At 36.7% G+C, this 19,882-nt stretch overlaps 1 protein-coding gene across 2 annotated transcripts; it reads left to right on the top strand.

Annotated features, from left to right (window-relative positions):
- The first annotated feature begins 2,234 nt into the window (after positions 1-2,234).
- On the top strand, positions 2,235-19,496 carry slf2 (SMC5-SMC6 complex localization factor 2). 2 transcript variants are annotated; one of them, XM_051916462.1, is made up of 22 exons: positions 2,235-2,336; positions 2,897-2,939; positions 3,301-3,387; positions 5,511-5,914; positions 6,720-6,950; positions 7,069-7,102; positions 7,215-8,203; positions 8,337-8,416; positions 10,772-10,882; positions 11,153-11,320; positions 11,658-11,760; positions 12,428-12,515; positions 12,599-12,740; positions 12,913-13,012; positions 13,139-13,315; positions 13,577-13,671; positions 13,811-13,898; positions 14,899-15,006; positions 15,126-15,203; positions 16,309-16,395; positions 16,491-16,559; positions 18,215-19,496. In XM_051916462.1, the coding sequence occupies exons 3-22, from the start codon at positions 3,351-3,353 to the stop codon at positions 18,725-18,727; spliced, it is 3,702 nt and encodes a 1,233-aa protein (XP_051772422.1). In that variant the 5' UTR covers positions 2,235-2,336; positions 2,897-2,939; positions 3,301-3,350; the 3' UTR covers positions 18,728-19,496. The 2 variants fall into 2 exon arrangements, with proteins under 2 accessions (XP_051772422.1, XP_051772423.1); XM_051916463.1 differs by having other exon boundaries at positions 2,257-2,361.
- The last annotated feature ends 386 nt before the right edge of the window (positions 19,497-19,882 follow it).

Genomic DNA, 19,882 nt, shown 5'->3' with positions numbered 1-19,882 from the left:
TAGAATAGACGCCGAGCGGACCGTGATTGTGTTGTCAATCGAAGTTTTAACCCTATAAAGCCCATCATATTTGATACATGAATTTCTGAGGCCTCTAAATAATCAACATGATCAAAAATTTTCAAATAAATAACAACATGCACTAAATTTTGCTCAGTTTGCACCTCTGAATAAAACTGAGGTGTTTTTCATCCTCCAGTGTGACGTCCATTCTCATACATGACAAGTCTGATGTAGCCAATCAAATATTATACGAAACATAAAAAGACATAGGCTATATGCTACTTTTATAATATTTGTCTTAAAGTTCAATAAATCGTTCCATTTTAACTTTTTCTGACTGTCATTTTCATATGTCAGGCTTTACAGGGTTAAAAAAGAAGACTCGTGTTTGTTTACATGTTTATGCAACTAGTGAGGTGTTAAATGACTCCATGAAGCTACATGTCTTGTTTCGGCATGTTGAACACTTTTGCATTTGGTGGTCACATTATGAAAACATATGGGACAGGTTTTTGCATAACCACCACTTTTCTTGAAAGCGTATATTATCAGTAAAACAGCGAATTTGCCAAGAAGAAGAAGAAGTAGCCTAATAATTAATCAAAAAACTATATATTAAATAATTTCCAGTGGTATTTTGGGACATATTTATGACTAAATGTTTTTTTTTTCATATAGGCCTATGACAAATATATATATATTTTAACATAAAATCTTTTTTTGCTGCTGAAATAAAGCTAACGTTACTGTTTGCTGCTCTGTGGACGCTCCTTGTGATGGGGAGTCGACTCCAAAAGAGTCGATTCCTCGACTCTGAATAGCCTCAGAGTCGGGGTCCACTCCAGCACAGGAATCGACTCTCGGTGTCGACTCTGTTGCTGTGTCCGAAACCGCTCACTTGTTTACTGATTCTCGAATCCATAGCCTATATTTTTTTTTTTTTTTTTTTTTTTTTTTTAATTAAACAATACAAAACATCAGAGCATTAAATCAAAACAGATACATGTAAAACAAAAAAAAAAAAACAAAAAAACAAAAAAAAAGAAATACATAAACACAGATAAGTTGCCAGGGTAATAAAACAACAACAATGCAATATAGGCTATGTGAACCTTAAGAGGACAAAAAGGATGAATAAAGAGAAACAGTTTTCATAGCTTTGGGATTAATAGAGCATTGGATAGTTTCGATATACCTGTCTAGATCATCTCTGAATAGAGAAAAGAGAGGTTTAGAGCCAGTAAATTTTTGTTTATGTATGTGAAATTTAGCCAATAGGAAACACAAATTAATTATGTAATATTTCCCTATATTCTCTTTAGAGTAGTCGAACAATCCAAAGAAAACATCTTTAAAACAGAAAGAAAAGTCACTTATAAAGTATGATTGGATAAATAATCCATAGCCTATATAAAATAAGGAGTGAACGAAATGAAGCGAGGAATTCGGACACTGACGAATCGCGTTAGAGAGCTGTCGCAGAAACTTTGTCACATTTATCCTACATGTAACGTTAATTACTTTAGAAATAGATAACAGTCATAGTGACTTTAGTTTGTAATTATACATATCCCAGTGCCAGCTTTAGTATTGATGGTAGCTTATAATGCAATAAATATAGATTTGATTTTCTATGGATAACCGTGTTCATAATCATTAAACTAACCATACATAATAGAAAAAACTCACATCAACAATAAACACATGAATAAGTGTACATTACTGTATGCATTTTTGTATGTATTGTATTAATTTTATTATCTTTAACTCTCCTGTCCAAGCACTTTTAAGACAATGATGTGTTTAGCGCCATCACCCGACCATTATAATGAGATGAATTCATTAAAGAATCCCTTCTTTCTCGTTTATTTAATTCTGACATAATATTCGACCACAGAAAATTAGGTATCTGCAATTAGCTAGGTAGCAACATTGATACTCATCAAGTCATCGCTAAATTAATTTGGACAGTCTCGCTAAACGTGTGTTTTAATGAGGGTATTTTAAGACTTCGCGTTGGGGAAAGATAAACTAATTAAGTGTGTAAGGACTGCCATCTTGCCTTATTTATGACCCTGTTTTGATGTAAAGTAAATGGAGTCGATGGAATCTACAGTGGGAGTCGGAGTCGACTCCAAAAAACCTGGAATCGAACACCCCTAGACGCTCCGTCTTTTTAATTTTGGCGCTCGATCTTAATGCCCTCTAGTGGCCGTTTCCGTGAACTACGTCATCCATCGCTCCTCCTACCTACAGAATGGCGGCTCCCGACGAACACAACAGGGCTTTCATCATGGTCTTGGAGTGTATCAAATAAACTTCCACAATGGCTGGTACGCCTCACAAACCATTTATGTTGTAAGGTTTTTACAATACATTTACAATACTTTTTCATAACTGAACTGCGTTGTACGGTAAAGTCAGCGGCACTTACGGGGTTTGACAGCTAGTATATTTTGGTTTACTAGTGTACTTTGTAACATTTTTTTTAAAATTATTCAACTAAACGCTGTTTGTAAAGTGTTTTATCGGACAATTGTTTTCGTTTGCTTATTAGATGCTCTTAAAGCACGACGCTTTACAGAAGTAGGTAACGTTAGCGTCTTCCAACTGACGGTTTCCTTTCGGTGAGATTGTTTGTTTATGGTTTTGTCATAAAAAAAATAAAACACCTCGTTTAAAACAATCTAGGTCGATGACTTGAACTGACGTTGAACTGTTGCCAGTACTTTCATTTCTCAAGACTAGCATACTAGCTGCTCTGTTCCCGCCCATACACATTTCAGTTACGAAGTGCAAATATTGAAAGTAAACACAAGTGAGAGGGATGCGCTGAAAGTATTTCTTTTCTCGAGGACCAGCGGCTAAAGTTTTCTTCTTTGTCTTATTGCAGACACGCCCACCTGACCTGACAAAACTGGAAGCATGTAGCACAGGTCTGTTAAATGTAAACTCTTTCATCTATTACTGTAGAGATGCTGTACTGTGCACTGTGGTGTAATGGCACAGACTTCACAAAACAAGATTTGGGTTGTCTAAACCAGGGGTTTAGACTGCACTGCACATTTTGTATGTCTCCCTCATCTAACACACCTGATTCAACTCATCGGTTCATTAATAGAGTCTGCAAGATCTGAAGTGGGTGTGTCAGATAAGGGAGACATACAAAATGTGCAGTGCTTAGAGTCCTCCAAGACAGGTTTGAAAACCCCTGGTCTAAACAAATGATAGTTTTTGTATGCACACATATACGTTCACTTGTTTTAACACTTGATACATGCATCTCACTTTGTACAGATCACTCAGAAGACTTTTAAAGACACCTGTCTGTGTTTCATCAGTATAAAATGTCAAGTTTCCTCAAGCAGCATATGTCCTCTATGGGTGAGATATAGATCACAGGTGTTCAGGGATGCTTGGTGTGTTGGGCTGCTGTTGATCTGCGTTGTTGGTCTGCTTGTGGGCTTACTGCTATGGCTACAATAGTAATGTTGAATTGATTGGCTTGCTGATTTTGTAGTCATAACCCTGGAATACACTACACGATTACTGGAACGGATTTGAAAGTGCCCCTATATGCTATTTTAAAAATTCCTACAATAGATTTACTTGCATCCAAAGTCAGTTTTCTCATAATATACATTGCAGCATCACCTCTTCTCACTTTGTCTGAAATGGTTTGATCAAGGATATGGTATCTTTAAATCTACTCTAGCTTAACCAGACCTTCAGACTCACAGCAGAAAGTCTGGACTCCATCGCAGCTTTCATTGGCCAGGGACCGCTCAAGAGTATGTCTCACCGATATGTAAAGCAACCAATCATAGTTCGTTTTGCTCCGCACCATGTTTAGGGGCGTGAAAATGTAAAGTCCTGTAGAATTCAACCAATCGGATGATGATGAAAACTCCCGAAGTGTTTCCCATTTTGTGTTCCTAATGCTGCCTTCACTTGCTCTCAGAATTATCGTAAATACGAGTTTCCTAGGTCCCTAAAAATTGCGGATGAATGCCCTCCCATTTTCAAATTTCCGAATTATCAAATTTCTGATAGCACGCGAAGGCAGCATTATGAATTAGATGTTCAGCCAAAGGTCCGTGGGCGTGACATCTGAGGCAAAGACTACTCTAAAACCCTCCTTTTTGAGGATCGGTCAGATGGCCCAGTCTGTTGTGATCGATCTACTGTTTATAGTGTGTGCCAGAAATGAAACTTCCATTACCATATCTGAATTTTGGCTCCGGAGGCTTCCTCAGCACTTCTGCACACAGTGATACAAACTAGTATTTTTAAAAGTACCAACTTTGATACCAAGGTCGGTACTGAAATTTTAAAAATGTGATTCTTTGAGCGCTGTTGAGCGGACTCGTAAACACTTCTGATTGGCCATTGTGTTCACGCGTTCAACAGATATGTCTGTGATTGGCTACAATGATCAACGCTTCAAAAACACGTTGTAAAAAGACATCAATGACACTCTTTACCGAGCGCTTACACAAATACACACGGGAGTGTTTAAAAGCAGACGTCTATCAGCAGACCGGTCCGCTGATAGACGCCTGCTTTTAAACGCTCACGCTTTCAAATGCTCCCGTGCGTTGATCATTGTAGCCAATCAGAGGTGTTTATGAATCCACTCAACAGCGCTCAAAGTGTCACATTTTAAAAGTTTCGGTATCGACTTGGTATTGAAGTTGGTACTTTTGACAACACTAATATGAATTGTGATTACCCCGATTAGCTGATTACCCTGAATCAATATCTCAAGCACGAATTGAGCAGGACGTTTCTAAGTGGTAGACATTGTTCGGGGGCATCCAGTGAAGATCAAATGCTGGCATTATGCACATTTTTCTTACAAACCTATGTAGGTTGGAGCAGGAAGTAAGGCTGGAATTACTGACGACTTGTTCTTTTGTTTGGGAGACAGTAACACATTTGATGAGCACTTTAATCTTTGAAACACTGCAGACCTTTTACATTCACAAATGGCTGTATTACACACAAAATGAAAGGTAATGTCAAAAAGGCATAATAGGGGCACTTAAAAACACTAGGCATCATAAACTTTCAGACTTTGTAATCGGGCATCATACAATGACGGAACAAAGGGCAATCACACTCACACAGAAACCTTGCTAGGAGATGTATGTGACAAATGAAAACAAATAAATGTTTGATATCAACTCCGACTACCCAAAATCTGCAGACTGACTTTGTCTACTTTGACTTTCGGCAACTAGCGCAGACTCCACCAGACTGCAAATCAGGACAAAAATTTGTAGAAAAAGTTGTGTAGTGTATTCCAGCCAACTGTAATGATGATAATGCTCTTTAATATTTGCCTGTCTGTCTGATTTGTGCCAGCTAACAATCTTAATAAACATGCTTCATCATCTAATACAGGTTTGTGAGGTGATTCAGCTTCCCTGGTGATATGAGGGGGTTGCTTTTGCACTTTTTGTATGAATGTCCCGTCTGACAGTGTTTTTTTTTTTTTTAAATAGTGAAAGAAATAATTCCACTTGGTGTTCCACGACACAACAGTTTAGATGCCACGTCTCGTCCTGTGTCAAGTAGTCCATGTCTTGTATCTTCTGAGAAGACTCCAGAACTCTTGAGTTCAGTGCCTAAATGCATCCCACCCACCAAAAACCCTGAGCTGGAACAGAGGGACAAATCCACTTCAGCCGCACTCAAAGCCTCCAACAAGAAAACAGTACTGGATAGTTTTCAGAATTGCAAAGTTGTTATGAAAAAACTACAGCCAAACCATGGCAACCTTTACCTCAGTAAAAATGGTTCTCTTAATCCTACGGTTAAAAAGGACAATCTGCGAAGGAACAGTTCTTACAACAGAGACAGAGAAATTTCTCTTGCTCTCAGTAAGGAGCTGAATGAAAACTTGAGGGTAAATGCAAGTATTAATTTCTTCTTAATGCATTTTAAAGTTATCTACATTTCTAACTTTTTTGTCAGCTGAACACTTTTGACCTAAATGGGTCTTTTGACAAATTTGACAAGTTTTATTCTACACAATAGCAAGATATAGCTATTTGAGCATACATTAAAAAAAATAACTAAATAAATAACTGCAAAAAAATTGCCATGACTTTTAAAATTGTATTAATTTCCATCACTTTCACATCCTGGAAAACCCAATAATATATATATATATATATTTTTTTTTTTTTTTTTTTTTTTTTTAAATGTAAAATTAATAATCAATTGAAGTACCTCCAGTTGATATTTAAATAATTTAAGAACATATTTTAAATTTTAAATTTTAATTTAAAATTTTAAAATTGGGATTTCCAGGATGTGAAAGTCATGGAAATGAATAAATCCTAAAAGTCATGGCTGTTGTGTGTTTTTTTTTTTTTTTTTTTTTTTTTTCTATTTCAGCTCAGATCTAAAATATTTTTATTGTCTATTTATCTTGCTATTGAATAAAACTTGTTAATGTGATGTCCAATTTGTGAGCAATTATTTTCAGTGAATGTCAAAATGGTTCTCAAATCAATCTGAATGATTCATTAGAGCATCTGTCATGAATCAGAATGATGACTTTTCTAGTCATCACAATTTACTGGAAAAGCCAATGTACTGGAAATTAATTTCTCAAAAAATGGATTTGGTTATTATAGTCATAATTGTTATAGCTTGTGGTTGGTGTCTACTTCATGACCATTAATGCTCTGATGTTCTGTGTTGAGGTTGGAGGAGGTTTGTTTCAGTCAGCTGTGAAGGATCGGAGACATACACTTCCTCAGTCATCTAACTACAGGCATAATCCTGAGAGCAGTAATTCCTACTCATTCCAGCATAGACCCAAAACCTCAGTTAACACTTTGAAGCGAATCATCCACCATCCTGATCAGAAAAAAGATAGATTGGAGAAGAGAGACCATAAAACCTCCCACTGTAGCAACATGTCCTTACAGAAGGTACAGTTCAAGCTCTTCATTTGCATTGAAAAATGTTATATAATGATGTATCACCTTTGTCAGAGTGACTAGTGCATGTTAAACATGTTTTCCCCTGTTTTCATTGGTTGCGTTACAGGAATTAAGCAGCTCTCACCAAAAGACTAGTCCAGGTAAGGATTATTACGCTTTGTTGTATTACTGATAGTGCCCAGCTGTTTATTTGATAACTTTTTAAACTAAACTGGTTCACTTTCTATGTCAATTACCCCTTTTTGCCAACAGAGGGCAGGCTGTCCTCATCTACAAAGAGAAAAAGGGACAGTAGTACAGACAGTGAGAAGGAAATTAAACGGACTTGTGTTGATTTCCAACCCACCCCCAACTCTTCCATTATGAACTCTCCTTTAAAGTACATCAAACGTGCTTTTGTGAATTCCAGCAATGAGTCTGTGATAACTATAAAAGATAAACAGTCCCCTACAAAGGTTCCTTCATCATCAAACACCAACAACAAACCGAGACCTTCATCCTCCCTCCCCAGGCAGCTGTTTAAACCATGTAAGGACTCAAACACGGGGAGCGACAAACTTCACTCATTTCAACTTACTAAATCACCCACAACTGCAGAACCTAAAGATGCGATGATGGCACGTGCCAACAAAAATCCCAAAGCTCCACCCAGCCAGCCGCACTTGCGCAAAGTCTCTCCCAAGTCAAGCACGACGTTCGATAATATCGACACCCTCTTTACTCCAGACTACTGCTTATCATCGCCCAAAACACATAACAAAAAAACAAATGGTGAGAGAGAAATTTGTATAGTCTCCACACACACAAGCTCCTCATCCAGCCATAAGGAGGGTGTTAACATTCGTTCATCCCCCCATCAGACTGATCTAAGATCACCCAGCTTTGCGGAGCAAGCCAGTTCATGTAAGATGGAACCGGATGAAAGAGCACCGTTGAAAGTGGAGCAGTCACGCAGCCCTAAGGCTATCTTGCCTGGCCCAGCTGCGTCGGTGAAAGTAGAAGGATCAAGAGAACAGAAGTGCTGCCCCCAGTGGAAAGATCCCTTAGATATTGAGCTGGGAGACGACTCGGGTGATGAGCTGAGAGAAGGCTGCGCTATCAGCCTGAGCAGCAGTAGCAGTAGTCATGAAGATGAGCAGCTGCCATCCCTGAGGGACATCCTGGATTGGAGTGTCCGTGTGCCGGTGACTCCCGAAAAAGATGCTTTCTCAGAGCCCAACACACCGGTCCCAAAAGCAGCAGTAAGTCTAAGAATGTTCAGAAAAACACATCATGATTTCATGTGTCATTAATCAATCCTTGACATGCCTGATCTTCTTTTTTAGCAAGCACAAACACCAAATTTTCTTTTTTTTCCTTCTCCATCTGTATTAGCCCGAGGCAGTGAAAACCAAAGCCGTTAGTTATAGAAATACACTGGAGCAGATGCTGCAAGAGAAGGAACAATATCAGAGGTTGGTTTGAAAACCTGATTTGTCCCCCCCGCCCCAACTTCATTCCCAGTGTGTCTCATTTTGTGCTTGGATTGCTGTAGTGCTTTGGATATCAGTGATTGAGAGGTCAAACTATCAATGTTTAAAACACAACTTTTATTAGTGGTGTTTACTAAGGCAAGTATTGATTTTAACCCTTTTGTGCATGAATTATTAAATCACAAAGTAATTTTTTTGTTTGTTTTTACTTTTAAACAAGTGAAAAATCATGCCAATAATTTTTTTTTTCCCCCAATATATTTTATTTTGAGGGAGTTATATATATGTCCACTGTAGTGGACACCATGCGTCAAAGGTATAAAAAGTGATTCAATAGAACTCATGCTTGGTCTGAAAAAACAATGTTTTAAAACATTTACTAAGAGCAAATGTATGAATACAAATAGGAAGACTTCAGATGCAAAAGCCTCCAAGTCATCTCTCATGTCATGCCAAACCCAAAGACTTACATTCATCTTCAGAACACAAATGAAGATAATTTAGTGAAACTATTGAAAGTCCATTCCACCAAAAATCTGATGCTTCAAAAAGTTCATAAAGACATTGTAAAAGAAATCCATATGAATCCAGCGGGTTTAATAAACTTTTTCTGAAGCGACATGGTCGCTTTATATGATGAACAGATTTAATTTAGGCCTTTATTTACACATAAACATTGATCAGCACACTGAGGCCCTGTTTACACCTGGTATTAAGATGCATTTTGGTTGATCGGATCACAAGTAGACAAGGGAGACATTCCTGTTTACATCTGGAGATTTAATCCGTCTCTTTTGTCCACTTTCGACCACTTCTGTCCTGTTTCTTCAAGGGGAGGGTCTATGGGTGGGTAAATATATGGGCCTTTTCAGATCTTTCAATCTAATCGATGAAATAAGCTTGCACAATTTACATACAAACGCAAAAGGAGATGACAGAAAAACATACAGAGAGCAGCAGCTTTCATTTCTTCTTTGATAGCCACAAGACCACGCCGAACGCTGTGAGTGTGTGTTAGAAATCAGGAATGGTGAGAGAACATTGTGCTTGGTATGTTTTTCGTCTCCAAACCAAACTTGGGTCTTCAGCTGACAAAGTTTACATCCCGTCTGGCTAGCCTGCTTCCCATAATGTTTACACGTTAGGTCAGTAGGCGGGGTCTTTTGTGGTTGTTTGAACACATTCGACCACATGAGCATTTACACTACGAAAGCAATCCGGTCGAATACTTTACGACTACATCTGGAAGTGGGCGAAAGTGGACAAGCTCAAAATGTTTTAGACCCTGTTTACACCTGTATTTAGTGTCACCACTTGTGATCGGATTGACGAAAATGCTTCTTAATACCAGGTGTAAACAGGGCCTTACATAGAACACATCAAATATGGTAAACGGAAGCTCTACTTGCATGATACACAAGAACAAACCTCAAGTAAGCATGTTTACCAAATTTAATGTGCTCTTGACTTTGTATGTGTTGGTTTAAACAACTCTATTTATGTGGATTTCTTTTACAAACTCTATAAACTTTTTGATGTGTCAAAGTTTTGGGAGTCGATTTTTAATGGAGGGACAGAAATCTCAGGTTTCGTTAAAAATATCTTCATTTGTGTTCTGAAGATGAATAAAAGTCTGATGGGTTTGGAACGACATGAGGGTGAGTAAATGATGACAGAATTTTCATTTTTGACTGAACTATTTTAACGTGTTTACATTGCTTGTATTTAGAATGAGGGACTTTTCAAAACTTGTAAGTCTAAGTATTAAACTTGCATAACTCTGGACTACAGACATGAATTATACCTCAAATCAACAATGCAGTCATCAAACTTATGATTTTTGTCTGGTAGACAATAAAACCACAGAAAAATCTCATTAGTTTACATTAAAGGAGATACTCAAATCTTATCTAGAGACCACACTATCATAGAGACTTAGGTGGGCTCTTTTGACTTTAAACAGTATAAGCAACTGCCCAGACAAGGCTCTCCTGTAACCGAGACAACTGATACTAGACCTATACTAGAATAATGTGCTGAAAACTACCCAAAACACCAGTCACAACATTTGTTTTCTTCTGAAATGTAAAATTGTAATCGTAATTCACTTATATTTCTAAGTACTCTTGCTGTATTGATATCAGGCATTCTGGCTATAGTAACACTTTAGGTGTGTAAAATTCACAGATGATTTTTATTCATACCATCAGCCTCACAGACCTGTAATTATGCCATGACAGAATTTGTCAAGACGAAGCAGGCTGCATTTAGCCTACAGTCTCAGCCTAATAAATGTATAATTACTTGACTTACTTTGATTTTTCTTTTAATACACAGGTCAAAAGAGTTGGAGAGACGGTTACTTGAGTCATGTGAAGAGGATCTGCTAAATTTAGATGAGGATGTGAACAGTGAAAGTAAAGAGGAAGACATCTCACTTGAGCAAAGGTATTTTGTTAATGGCTGGCTTCATTCACACCATTTGTTTGTTTTTCAAATCCAGTGTTAAGTAATGACTCTGCACCAGTTCAGAAAGGTTATTTTCTTTTAATCTTTTTTTGACGTTTTAGAGTAGATTAAGGCAGCTAATTTAAAGGAATTAGTTTGGAGTTTAAATATATGTACATTAATATAGTTTGAATATATATATGCTATTTGGTGCTATGTAGAATATTGTATTTATTATTAATCTGTGAATAATTTTTGTTTAATTTTTAGGGAATTTTTGCAAAGGTTCTCGGTCGCCTCATGTGCCATCAGGGACATCCACCCAGGAGAGGAAGTATTCATACCTGCTAAGTTTGGTCGACTCTTCAACCACCAGACGCTGGACCTGAGGAAGATTAGCGTGACTCCGCACAACAGATCGCAACAAATCCTCCTTCAGTAAGACTGGCAATAATGTGACGCTCTGTACCCAAACACAAGTCATATCCAGTTTTCTCTTGCTTGTATGATACCATTTAAAAAGGTGTTAAAAATGTCAAAGCGTGCAATTTTTTTGAAATGCCGAAAATTAGTAAATTGATTTATTCCTTCTGTTGAGATATTATTTTAGTAATAGAAGAGATCTGTCTGTATTTTGTCATTGTTACTAATCAGATTTGTGTTTACTTTTCAAAGAATGAGAATTTGTTATTGATATTCATGAGAGAAAGGAATGAAATAAAACACAGGCTTATGTGCTGCTTGCTATATGAATGTTTTGATTCTTTTTCTATAGGGCCCGTACTGAACATGTGTTGTCTCTGATCAGTGCCGGCTTGTTGAGGAAAGCCTATTTTTCTTTCCCTTGTCAGCCTGAGGTTACACGCTGGCTTTTCCAGGTAAAATCATCCTCTTTCCTCTTATTTTCTGTGACTGTATGCTTAGTCAATAACATCTGGAAGTATGTATAGTGGCCCCAAAAAACTTAAACTACATTTAAAAATATATGAATGCTACTCAATATTTTGTAATCTAATGCAATGCTTTTTTTGGGGACACTATGTTTTGTCTCATGCATATTGTGTAAATGTTTTTGACCTGTTTTTGAAATGTTGATTAGTTTTTTTTATGAGCTGTATTGGGTAATATATTTATTTTTAGCTTACATTTTGTATTGTTAAATGAATTTATTGCACTTTTAGGGCACACTGTTCCCATGATATACATCTGACTTAAGTTATAAAATGTGCCTTGTTTCATGTTTTGTTCATGCCTGCTCTCATGGGAAACCTGCATAACCTTAGGACATTTACGTTTAAACCTGTCAAAACCTATACATTACAGTCAGGTTAATTTCATACTTATGCTTGTAGCACATATGCTTGTAGCACTCCAACATGCATGCGACTTTGCAGACTCAACTTGTATGTTACAAAAAATAAAATCAATTCAATTTATTCAATATAATTTTCACAATTAATAACAACAGGCACTTTAACAGGTAATTATCTGCTGGAAATGTATGTACAGTTTTATGTACAGCTAATACCAATAACGCTTTTTCAGATGATGTCCGTTCACCCAAACCCCATCATTTCCTCACTGATCATGCAGTCCCTGCAAACCATCGCTCTGTCTGCTGCTCAACACATTGGTATGCTCAAAATACCTCATAATGGTCAACTGTGCTGTTCCTGTCCAACTGATAAAGAACTAAAATTGACCGTTGTGTTGTAGTTGAACACCAGAGCCGAAGTTTTAAAGTGTGGGAACCCTCTATATGGGACATCACTCTGGTTTTCCTGAACATGGGGGCGTCGTTCATCAGTCTCTTCCCCCTGGAGGCCCTGCAACCCCCTTTTACTGAGGGCGACCTTTTGTGAGTTTTTTTTTTTTATTTTTTATTTTTTACCTTTCCCTCTGCAGCATTATAACTTTTGTAGTACTATTATGTTTTGGCCTTTCAAATATTTGACATAAGCCATGATTATAGCAACAGCTTCATAATAATGCCAAGTCTGCATTTTTCATGCATTTGTATGTTGTGGCAGAGAGGCCTTTCTGCCAGAAGAAACCAGCCAAGACAGAGTGATATCTGACATGAAAGACAGTGGCACTTTACCAATACATAATTTAGAGAGTGTTCTCAAGGTAAGCTTAATATTTGAAGAAATGTTTTATCATGTATAAGTTGTTTGTTCAATGCTAAATTAGCTTTAAATGTAATAAGTTATTGTCGATTTTCTTTGTGCCTGTGTTTTTATTTTATTCGTATAGTACCTCTCTCTGTGTACTGCGCTGTGTCCGAGAGCGTACACTGATGAGGAGCTGCTGTTGCTTCTGGCGGTGGTGTGTAGAATTGGACTGGAGACTCATTTTCAGCTGCTACCAACTGGAAACTTCAGCCTCCTGCTCCAGAATCTGCTCAGAAACATCACAAACTGGGATGTACAGGTCAGAAACAGTCTGTTTAATATTCACCATAGTTCTCCTAAAAATAAACATTCTGTCATCATTTACTCACCATTCCAAACAATTGTCATTTTGGAGCCGGAAATTCGTCGTCATTATATAATGAATAAAAAGTCAGTACGTTCTTCTCATGTGTTCCAAATATTAAAAGTTAAAACAGAAGACGATGACAGAATTTCAAAAGTGTCAGTTCATCATTTTCTCACATCTATCACAGCTGTCTCTCTTTTTTTATATGTGTAGATATCTAAAGCTTGCCAGATCCTGACTGATTTGTCAGAAGATCATCACAACCTCAGGAGACTCGTTTATCTTCTGCCAGATAGCAGTCGTGGAAAGTGAGTAAAAACCTGTAATGCAAAATAAATATTTATTTTACTTGTAGACTTCTTAATGTAACCATAGAGATAAGTAGGTGAATCAACATTTACTGTAAGAGCTTTCTGTATTTATTCATCATTAATGTTTCATCAACAGGCAATTAAAACGACACTTAAGTGTATCTATCATCTCAAAGCTTTTGAATCACACCTGCACTTACAAACCTTCAGGCACAGAGTTTAAGGTGAGAATAATCCAAAGACAGTTTAGCTCTATAGACCATTTGGGAGCAGATTCGTCACTTGCAGCTGTGCACGCGTTGTGGTGGCAGAAAAACAGTGGTAACAAGTGGAGGAAAACTGGCAAAATCCATGAAATAAGAGAAAAAATGTAGTCAGAATCAGAATGCAAAAAATTATTCATTCATTTTTATAGAATACTGTCGTCGAAGATGCACTTTGAAGATAAACGCAGACGTTTATGGTTGCAAGCCACAGACTGGACTGATAAAACCTACAATGATTAGTCTACTATTAAAGCATGAATATGATGTAAACAATAGATCCACATAATATTCACATGTGCAGTTCATAGGGGACATAATTTATTAGCCCTACAGTTACAGCATGAAATATTTAAACGTGTAACATTTTACATAGATAAGATTTAAACCTATAATGTTTTTATCTCACAATTGTGACTCTTTTTTTTCACAATTGTGAGTTTATATCTCCCAATTCGGACTTTATAACTCACAGTTGCGAGTTTATATCACAATTCTGAGGGGAAAAAAGGCAGAATTGTGGGATATAAACTCACAATTCTGAGGAAAAAAGACAATAATAAATTTATATCTCGCAATTTTTATTTTCTTTTCAGAATTGTGAGATATAAACTCAAAATTACGAGAAAAAAAAGACAGAATTGTGAGAAATTCAATTACCTTTTATTATTATTTTTTAATTATTTTACTCCATGGCTTCCATAGACTGCTACTGCAGAACTTTCATTTTCTGCCACCAGGTAGGCTCCGCCCACAAAATACTTCATTGCTGTTTGCAAACACCCAAATGGTCTGTAGATGCTTTATGATCTGTGATGGGTGTAATTATACCAATCATTCACTGACTACACTTGGCAGGCCATGCTTTTGTCAAACCACTTTCTTTTTTGAAGTAATGATATATATATATACTGGATGTAGATATGAGTTCATCTTTGTTTCTGACATTGTATTTTTCCAGCTATCTGAGCTGAAACCTTTCCTACCTCAAATGCGCCCCTCGTCCCTGCTGAAAGCCCTCAGGTCTGCAAGGAGAGAAGAAGATTGTGATGCCACTCTAGACCAACAAGTAAGCAGAAAGTTGTCTGAAGGCTGAGAGCTATTGGATCATTACTTTTTTAATATCCCAGAGTGATATAGTAAAACCACTTAGTTTAATAAGCTGATAAATGATCTTCTTTCATACAGGCATATTACCTCTGCTACAGCCTTTTGACTTTGACAAATGAAGCCTCCAATTTTGAGTTTTTACCTTCAAACCAGAGAGTAAGTGTCTGTTTTTATACCATTTTATAGTAAGGTAAACAATTCTCTATGTATCATAATTTTCATTGTTGTGCCGCTTTTCTACATATGCTTTTTCATTTAACAGAATTATTAATAATGGGTTTAGAAATCAGATTATGATTTTTGTGCATCGATCTAGAAGAATCGTGATGCGTCTGTGAATAGATTCCCCCCCAACCCTATTTTACAGTGCAGTCATAAAGGAGCAGTGTAAATGAATCAGTCACAGAAAGACCCTGTCAGTGGACACAGCCCCACTCTGTCTTCTGGTACCACTCTCACCCTCAGGGACCAATTATGAATATAACTTATTTTACTCTCTAAAGAGAAAGCAGTTTTGTGAATTGAAGTGAGGGGTGATTTTACTGACTTGAATGGTGATGTTTAGGGGGATTTAGTTTAGTATGCGTGAATGCATTAACTGCCTTTCTTTCCAGGTCTCTTTTTTAACATCATTTTTTAATTTAAATCTTGAATAAGATCAGTGTCATTTATTAATTTTGCAGACTTTTGACAATAGTCAATACTATGGAAGCTTGTTTCCACCACTGAATAAAAAATAAAAAAGGTAATTGCGACTTTTTATCTCATAATTCTGATTTTTTTTTTCTCAGAAGTGCGAGTTTATATCTCACAATTCTGACTTTATAACATGCATTTGCGAGTATATAAACTCGCACTTCTGAGAAAAAAGTCAGAATTATGAGATAAAAAGTTGCAGTTACCTTTTTTATTTTTTTATTCAGTGTTTTTTTTTAGTTATTTTAGTTTCTATTTAGTTCATAATTGGTCCCTGAGGGTGAGAGTGGTACCAATTCTCAGAATTGGACTTTAACTCGCATTTGAGTTTATATCTTGCAATTCTGACATTATAACTCGCAATTGTGAGTTTATATCATGCAATTCTGAGGAAAAAAAGTCACAACAAAAGCTTACTACATCAGGGGTCTAGTTTATTCTCTCAGTATTGTTTAAATGAAGTAAAGCACATCTGACTGTGCCTTAGTCTTCCTCTTGTCTGTTTTGTTTTATATCACAAGTTTCTTACTTAACTGGACTAACTTTAGCCCTCTTACACTGCCAGAATGATCTGCGGAGTCTTTCTTCTCAGCTGGAGAAGCACATTAAGTGTGACATAAGGGAGAGCGAGAAAATGCTGTACAGAAGCAAGGTGAAGAGCTGCTTCATTCTGTTCTCTGAGAATCCCTCATTCTGCTGATATCAAAGGGATTCAGATTTTTAGTGTTTTTGTCTTTTCTTTTGTAGGTAAAAGACTTTGTGGCAAGAATATACACCAAGTGGCAGGTGCTTCTCACACGAACAAGGCCTCAAGAGGTAATGTGAAAGAATACAGTCGGCTGATGCAGATGAAAGCAGTTATTACTTTTAGCTGGCTGCGAAGGCCACATTTTGCTTAAATGTGTTTTCACAATTCAAGCAGCAGGAGTCTTTTAAATTCATAATATACAGTGTATCTTCAGCTAAAAAGAAAGCATTGTGATTGAAAGCTCACAGGTGGAGTCAGTCTGGAAGAATCAGTGACATTGTTTGAAGATTGAAGAATTTGGGTCAATAGCTGTTTCCTTTACCCTTCAAATTACGCAAATTGAAATTGTGAATTGAGAATACGGCCAATGGAAACACGTCAATTTCACAAAAAACTCCCTTATATCGCAAAAAAGTTTTACACTCGCACAAGGTGGTTTTTCAGGCAATTTGAAAAAGGAATATTTTGCAAAACTGCAATGGTTTTTTTTCGCATTTACAGGTCACCTGGCGTTTGTAAAAGTTGATAGTTCTTTAAAGATGGCGCGGTATGTTTGGACAGAAAATGAGACTTCTTTATTAAACTCATAAGACAAAAGAAATACTGGATTCTAAACAACAACAACACAAAATGCATCAATTTATCAAGACCTTGAAGCAGATAGGAGGGAGAAACACCCAGAAACATCTCATACGTGGCCACTTCCAAGTATAAGGGGCTTTCCTTTGCCATTAATGCTCGGATAACACGGCTACGTCTTTTTCGAAAAAATAGTGGCTGCGATATACTTAAACCTATTAACATCCGTTGCCATGATTTTTGGGACTTCTTGAGAGAGGAAAAAATTAAGTTTTAGTCGCATAACATCAGTTAATGGAAACGCTTTCGTTTCGCAATAGTTTTTTATCGACATTTCAAAAATATCTCAGAAGTTTTGTGCAAATCTATAATGGAAACCTGGCTAATAATGTGTCTTTTTTTTTTTTTTTTATCAGTCATGCATTACCAAGAATAGTCCTGTCATTGACTCACGCTTATGTTTTTCCTAAACCTGATCACTATATTTTTTCTATAGCACAAAAGGAGATTTTTTTTTGAAGAATGTCCTGGTCACTCTTCAAGCTTGGAAAAAAAAATTAGCAAAAGCACCATAAAAGTATCATAAAATCGGTCCATATGACTTTTGTACTTTTTTCTTACAATATGATAGCTTTATTTATTCATTACATATTGTCAAGATATTCAGTGAAAATCAGACAAAGCGGTCTTATGACTTCGGAAGACTTAGGGGCCATTCACACAGAATGTGTTTTTGAATTCCACTGCTTTGCTTTGTTTGTATTTCTATACAAACATGAGCTAGACATACATGTTTGACTGTTTTGTTGGCATCTGCATTCTAAAAATTCAGCATTCAAGTTAAAAAAAAGTTCAGCTTTTAAAAGCATGTCTCTAAACTTTTTTCATTCCTCTACTTTGCGTCTTGCTTTTTAAACACAAAAACACGCTCTGTGTGAATGGCCACTGAGAATATAGTTTTCATATGCACTACTATTATCATACTGTTAATTGCATGGGGAAAAAAGCAGCCAGCATGTTCTACCAAATTTTTCCTTTTGTGTTCCATGAAAGAAAGTCATACAGTTTTGAATTGACAGTTGTGGGTGAGTAAATGACTGCATTTTCATTTTTGTGTGAATTATCCCTCTTGTGTAATTCACAGGGAAAGCTGTATGATTACTGGAAGCCCCCACCTGAGGATGAGGTGCCCAGCAGTCCACAGGGCCAGCCCCGCATCAAAGCACAAGACACTTCAGAGAGTGCAGAAGAAACTCTGAACGCGGAGTGGAGCAGTACAGAGTCAGACGAAGAAGCTGAGAGCAAAGAGGAAGAGGAGAAGATAAAACCAAGCAATGAAATTTGTGCGGAGGACATCAGTGATGTAGAGGAGAAAAGTGACGAGCCAAAGCAACAGCTGATGGGGATATGTGATGATGCAAAGTTGGAAGAAATATCTGACGAAGAGCTGTCTGAAAGTCACGAAGACTTAGAGAATGAGGACGATGATGACGACGATATCATTAAGAGAGAGGAGGAGCTTCTTAAAGATGAAGAGCCTCATGAAGAAGACAAACAGCACATACCTGTAGAAGAAAACACTGACGCATTAGAGGAGCTTGAGGACTTGTTAGAGAAAGATAAGGAGCTGTTAGAGATGAAAGAGGAAGGGATTTGACAGGGGATGTATTTGGATTCGGAGGAGTCTGAGAAAGAATAGTTGAAACTTTCTCAGGTCATTTTGAGAGAATTTTACACCACACCTTTGTTGCTATCTATTCATATGCACATAATGTAAGGATTTTTGCATTTATTAATAGTTATAAAGTCTTTCAGTGATACACATGTGATGCATGTAGTTGTTTACATCTTCTTTATAATATATGTTCTGCATTTACCAGTTGTTTTTACAAGGTTCCTCTCTTTTAAGATATAAGACCTATTATTAAATGTTTGGCCCCTGTTTCTCTGAAAACAAGACCTTAAACATATTTTTTATGTACATATATTTAATTTGTTAAAACTTAACACATATTTGGTAAACGTGCACACTGGTAGTTTCAGGATCTGCTCTTTATGCTGCTGTTAAATCTATTCCATTTATTTTTTATAGTTAGCCAAAAACCTGGGCTAATTTTATCCAGATTATATGACAATAGCAGCAAAAGCAAGGGCTTAAATCATTGTCAACTTTTTCCTCTAGGTTTCACGGATGTTTAAGCATCCCAATAGGTTTGAGTACCTAGTGGATATAGTGTATTTTTATTATTATTTTGTTGTTAGCAATCCTGTCTTCCTAAAAAAAAAAAAAAAAAAAAAAAGAAAGAAAAAAAATCACAGTGATGTTTGTCATAAGGATTAATTATTTAAAAATGCTGCATTTTTTTAAGAAGATATAAAATCCTTTGGTTATTTTTTATGAAAATAAATACTTGTTCTGATAAAAAGGTCTGAGAGTCTCCATTCGCACTCGAGAAGACCAGCCTGGTCTTACAAATGTTTACATCATAGTCTTGTACTGTTCATCTCATCCAAATGGTGGTGGTAACGAAGCAACACGTGTGATTTTAAAAAAGAAGACATGCTTCTTACATGGATATTCACAAGTGTGTGTTCTGTAGTGAGCATCAGTCTATCCTGCTCTTTGATCTATGTTTTGCAACATCATATTCAACACAGTGAATAGATTGCATGTTTTAACAGTGCCCTTTGTTTATTATAATTGTGTAAGTGTGCTTTTTCCAATAGATAGCGAAGGAATGCGGTAGCTCAAATGTTTTTGGTTTGTTTTTTTCTCCAATAATGCCGTCCGTCAGAAGCGTGTTTGTTGTGA

Source organism: Ctenopharyngodon idella, chromosome 13, assembly GCF_019924925.1.
Source record: "Ctenopharyngodon idella isolate HZGC_01 chromosome 13, HZGC01, whole genome shotgun sequence".
NCBI lineage: Eukaryota > Metazoa > Chordata > Actinopteri > Cypriniformes > Xenocyprididae > Ctenopharyngodon > Ctenopharyngodon idella.
The sequence above is the reverse complement of the archived record's forward strand: the minus strand, read 5'-3'. Positions and strand labels throughout refer to the sequence as shown.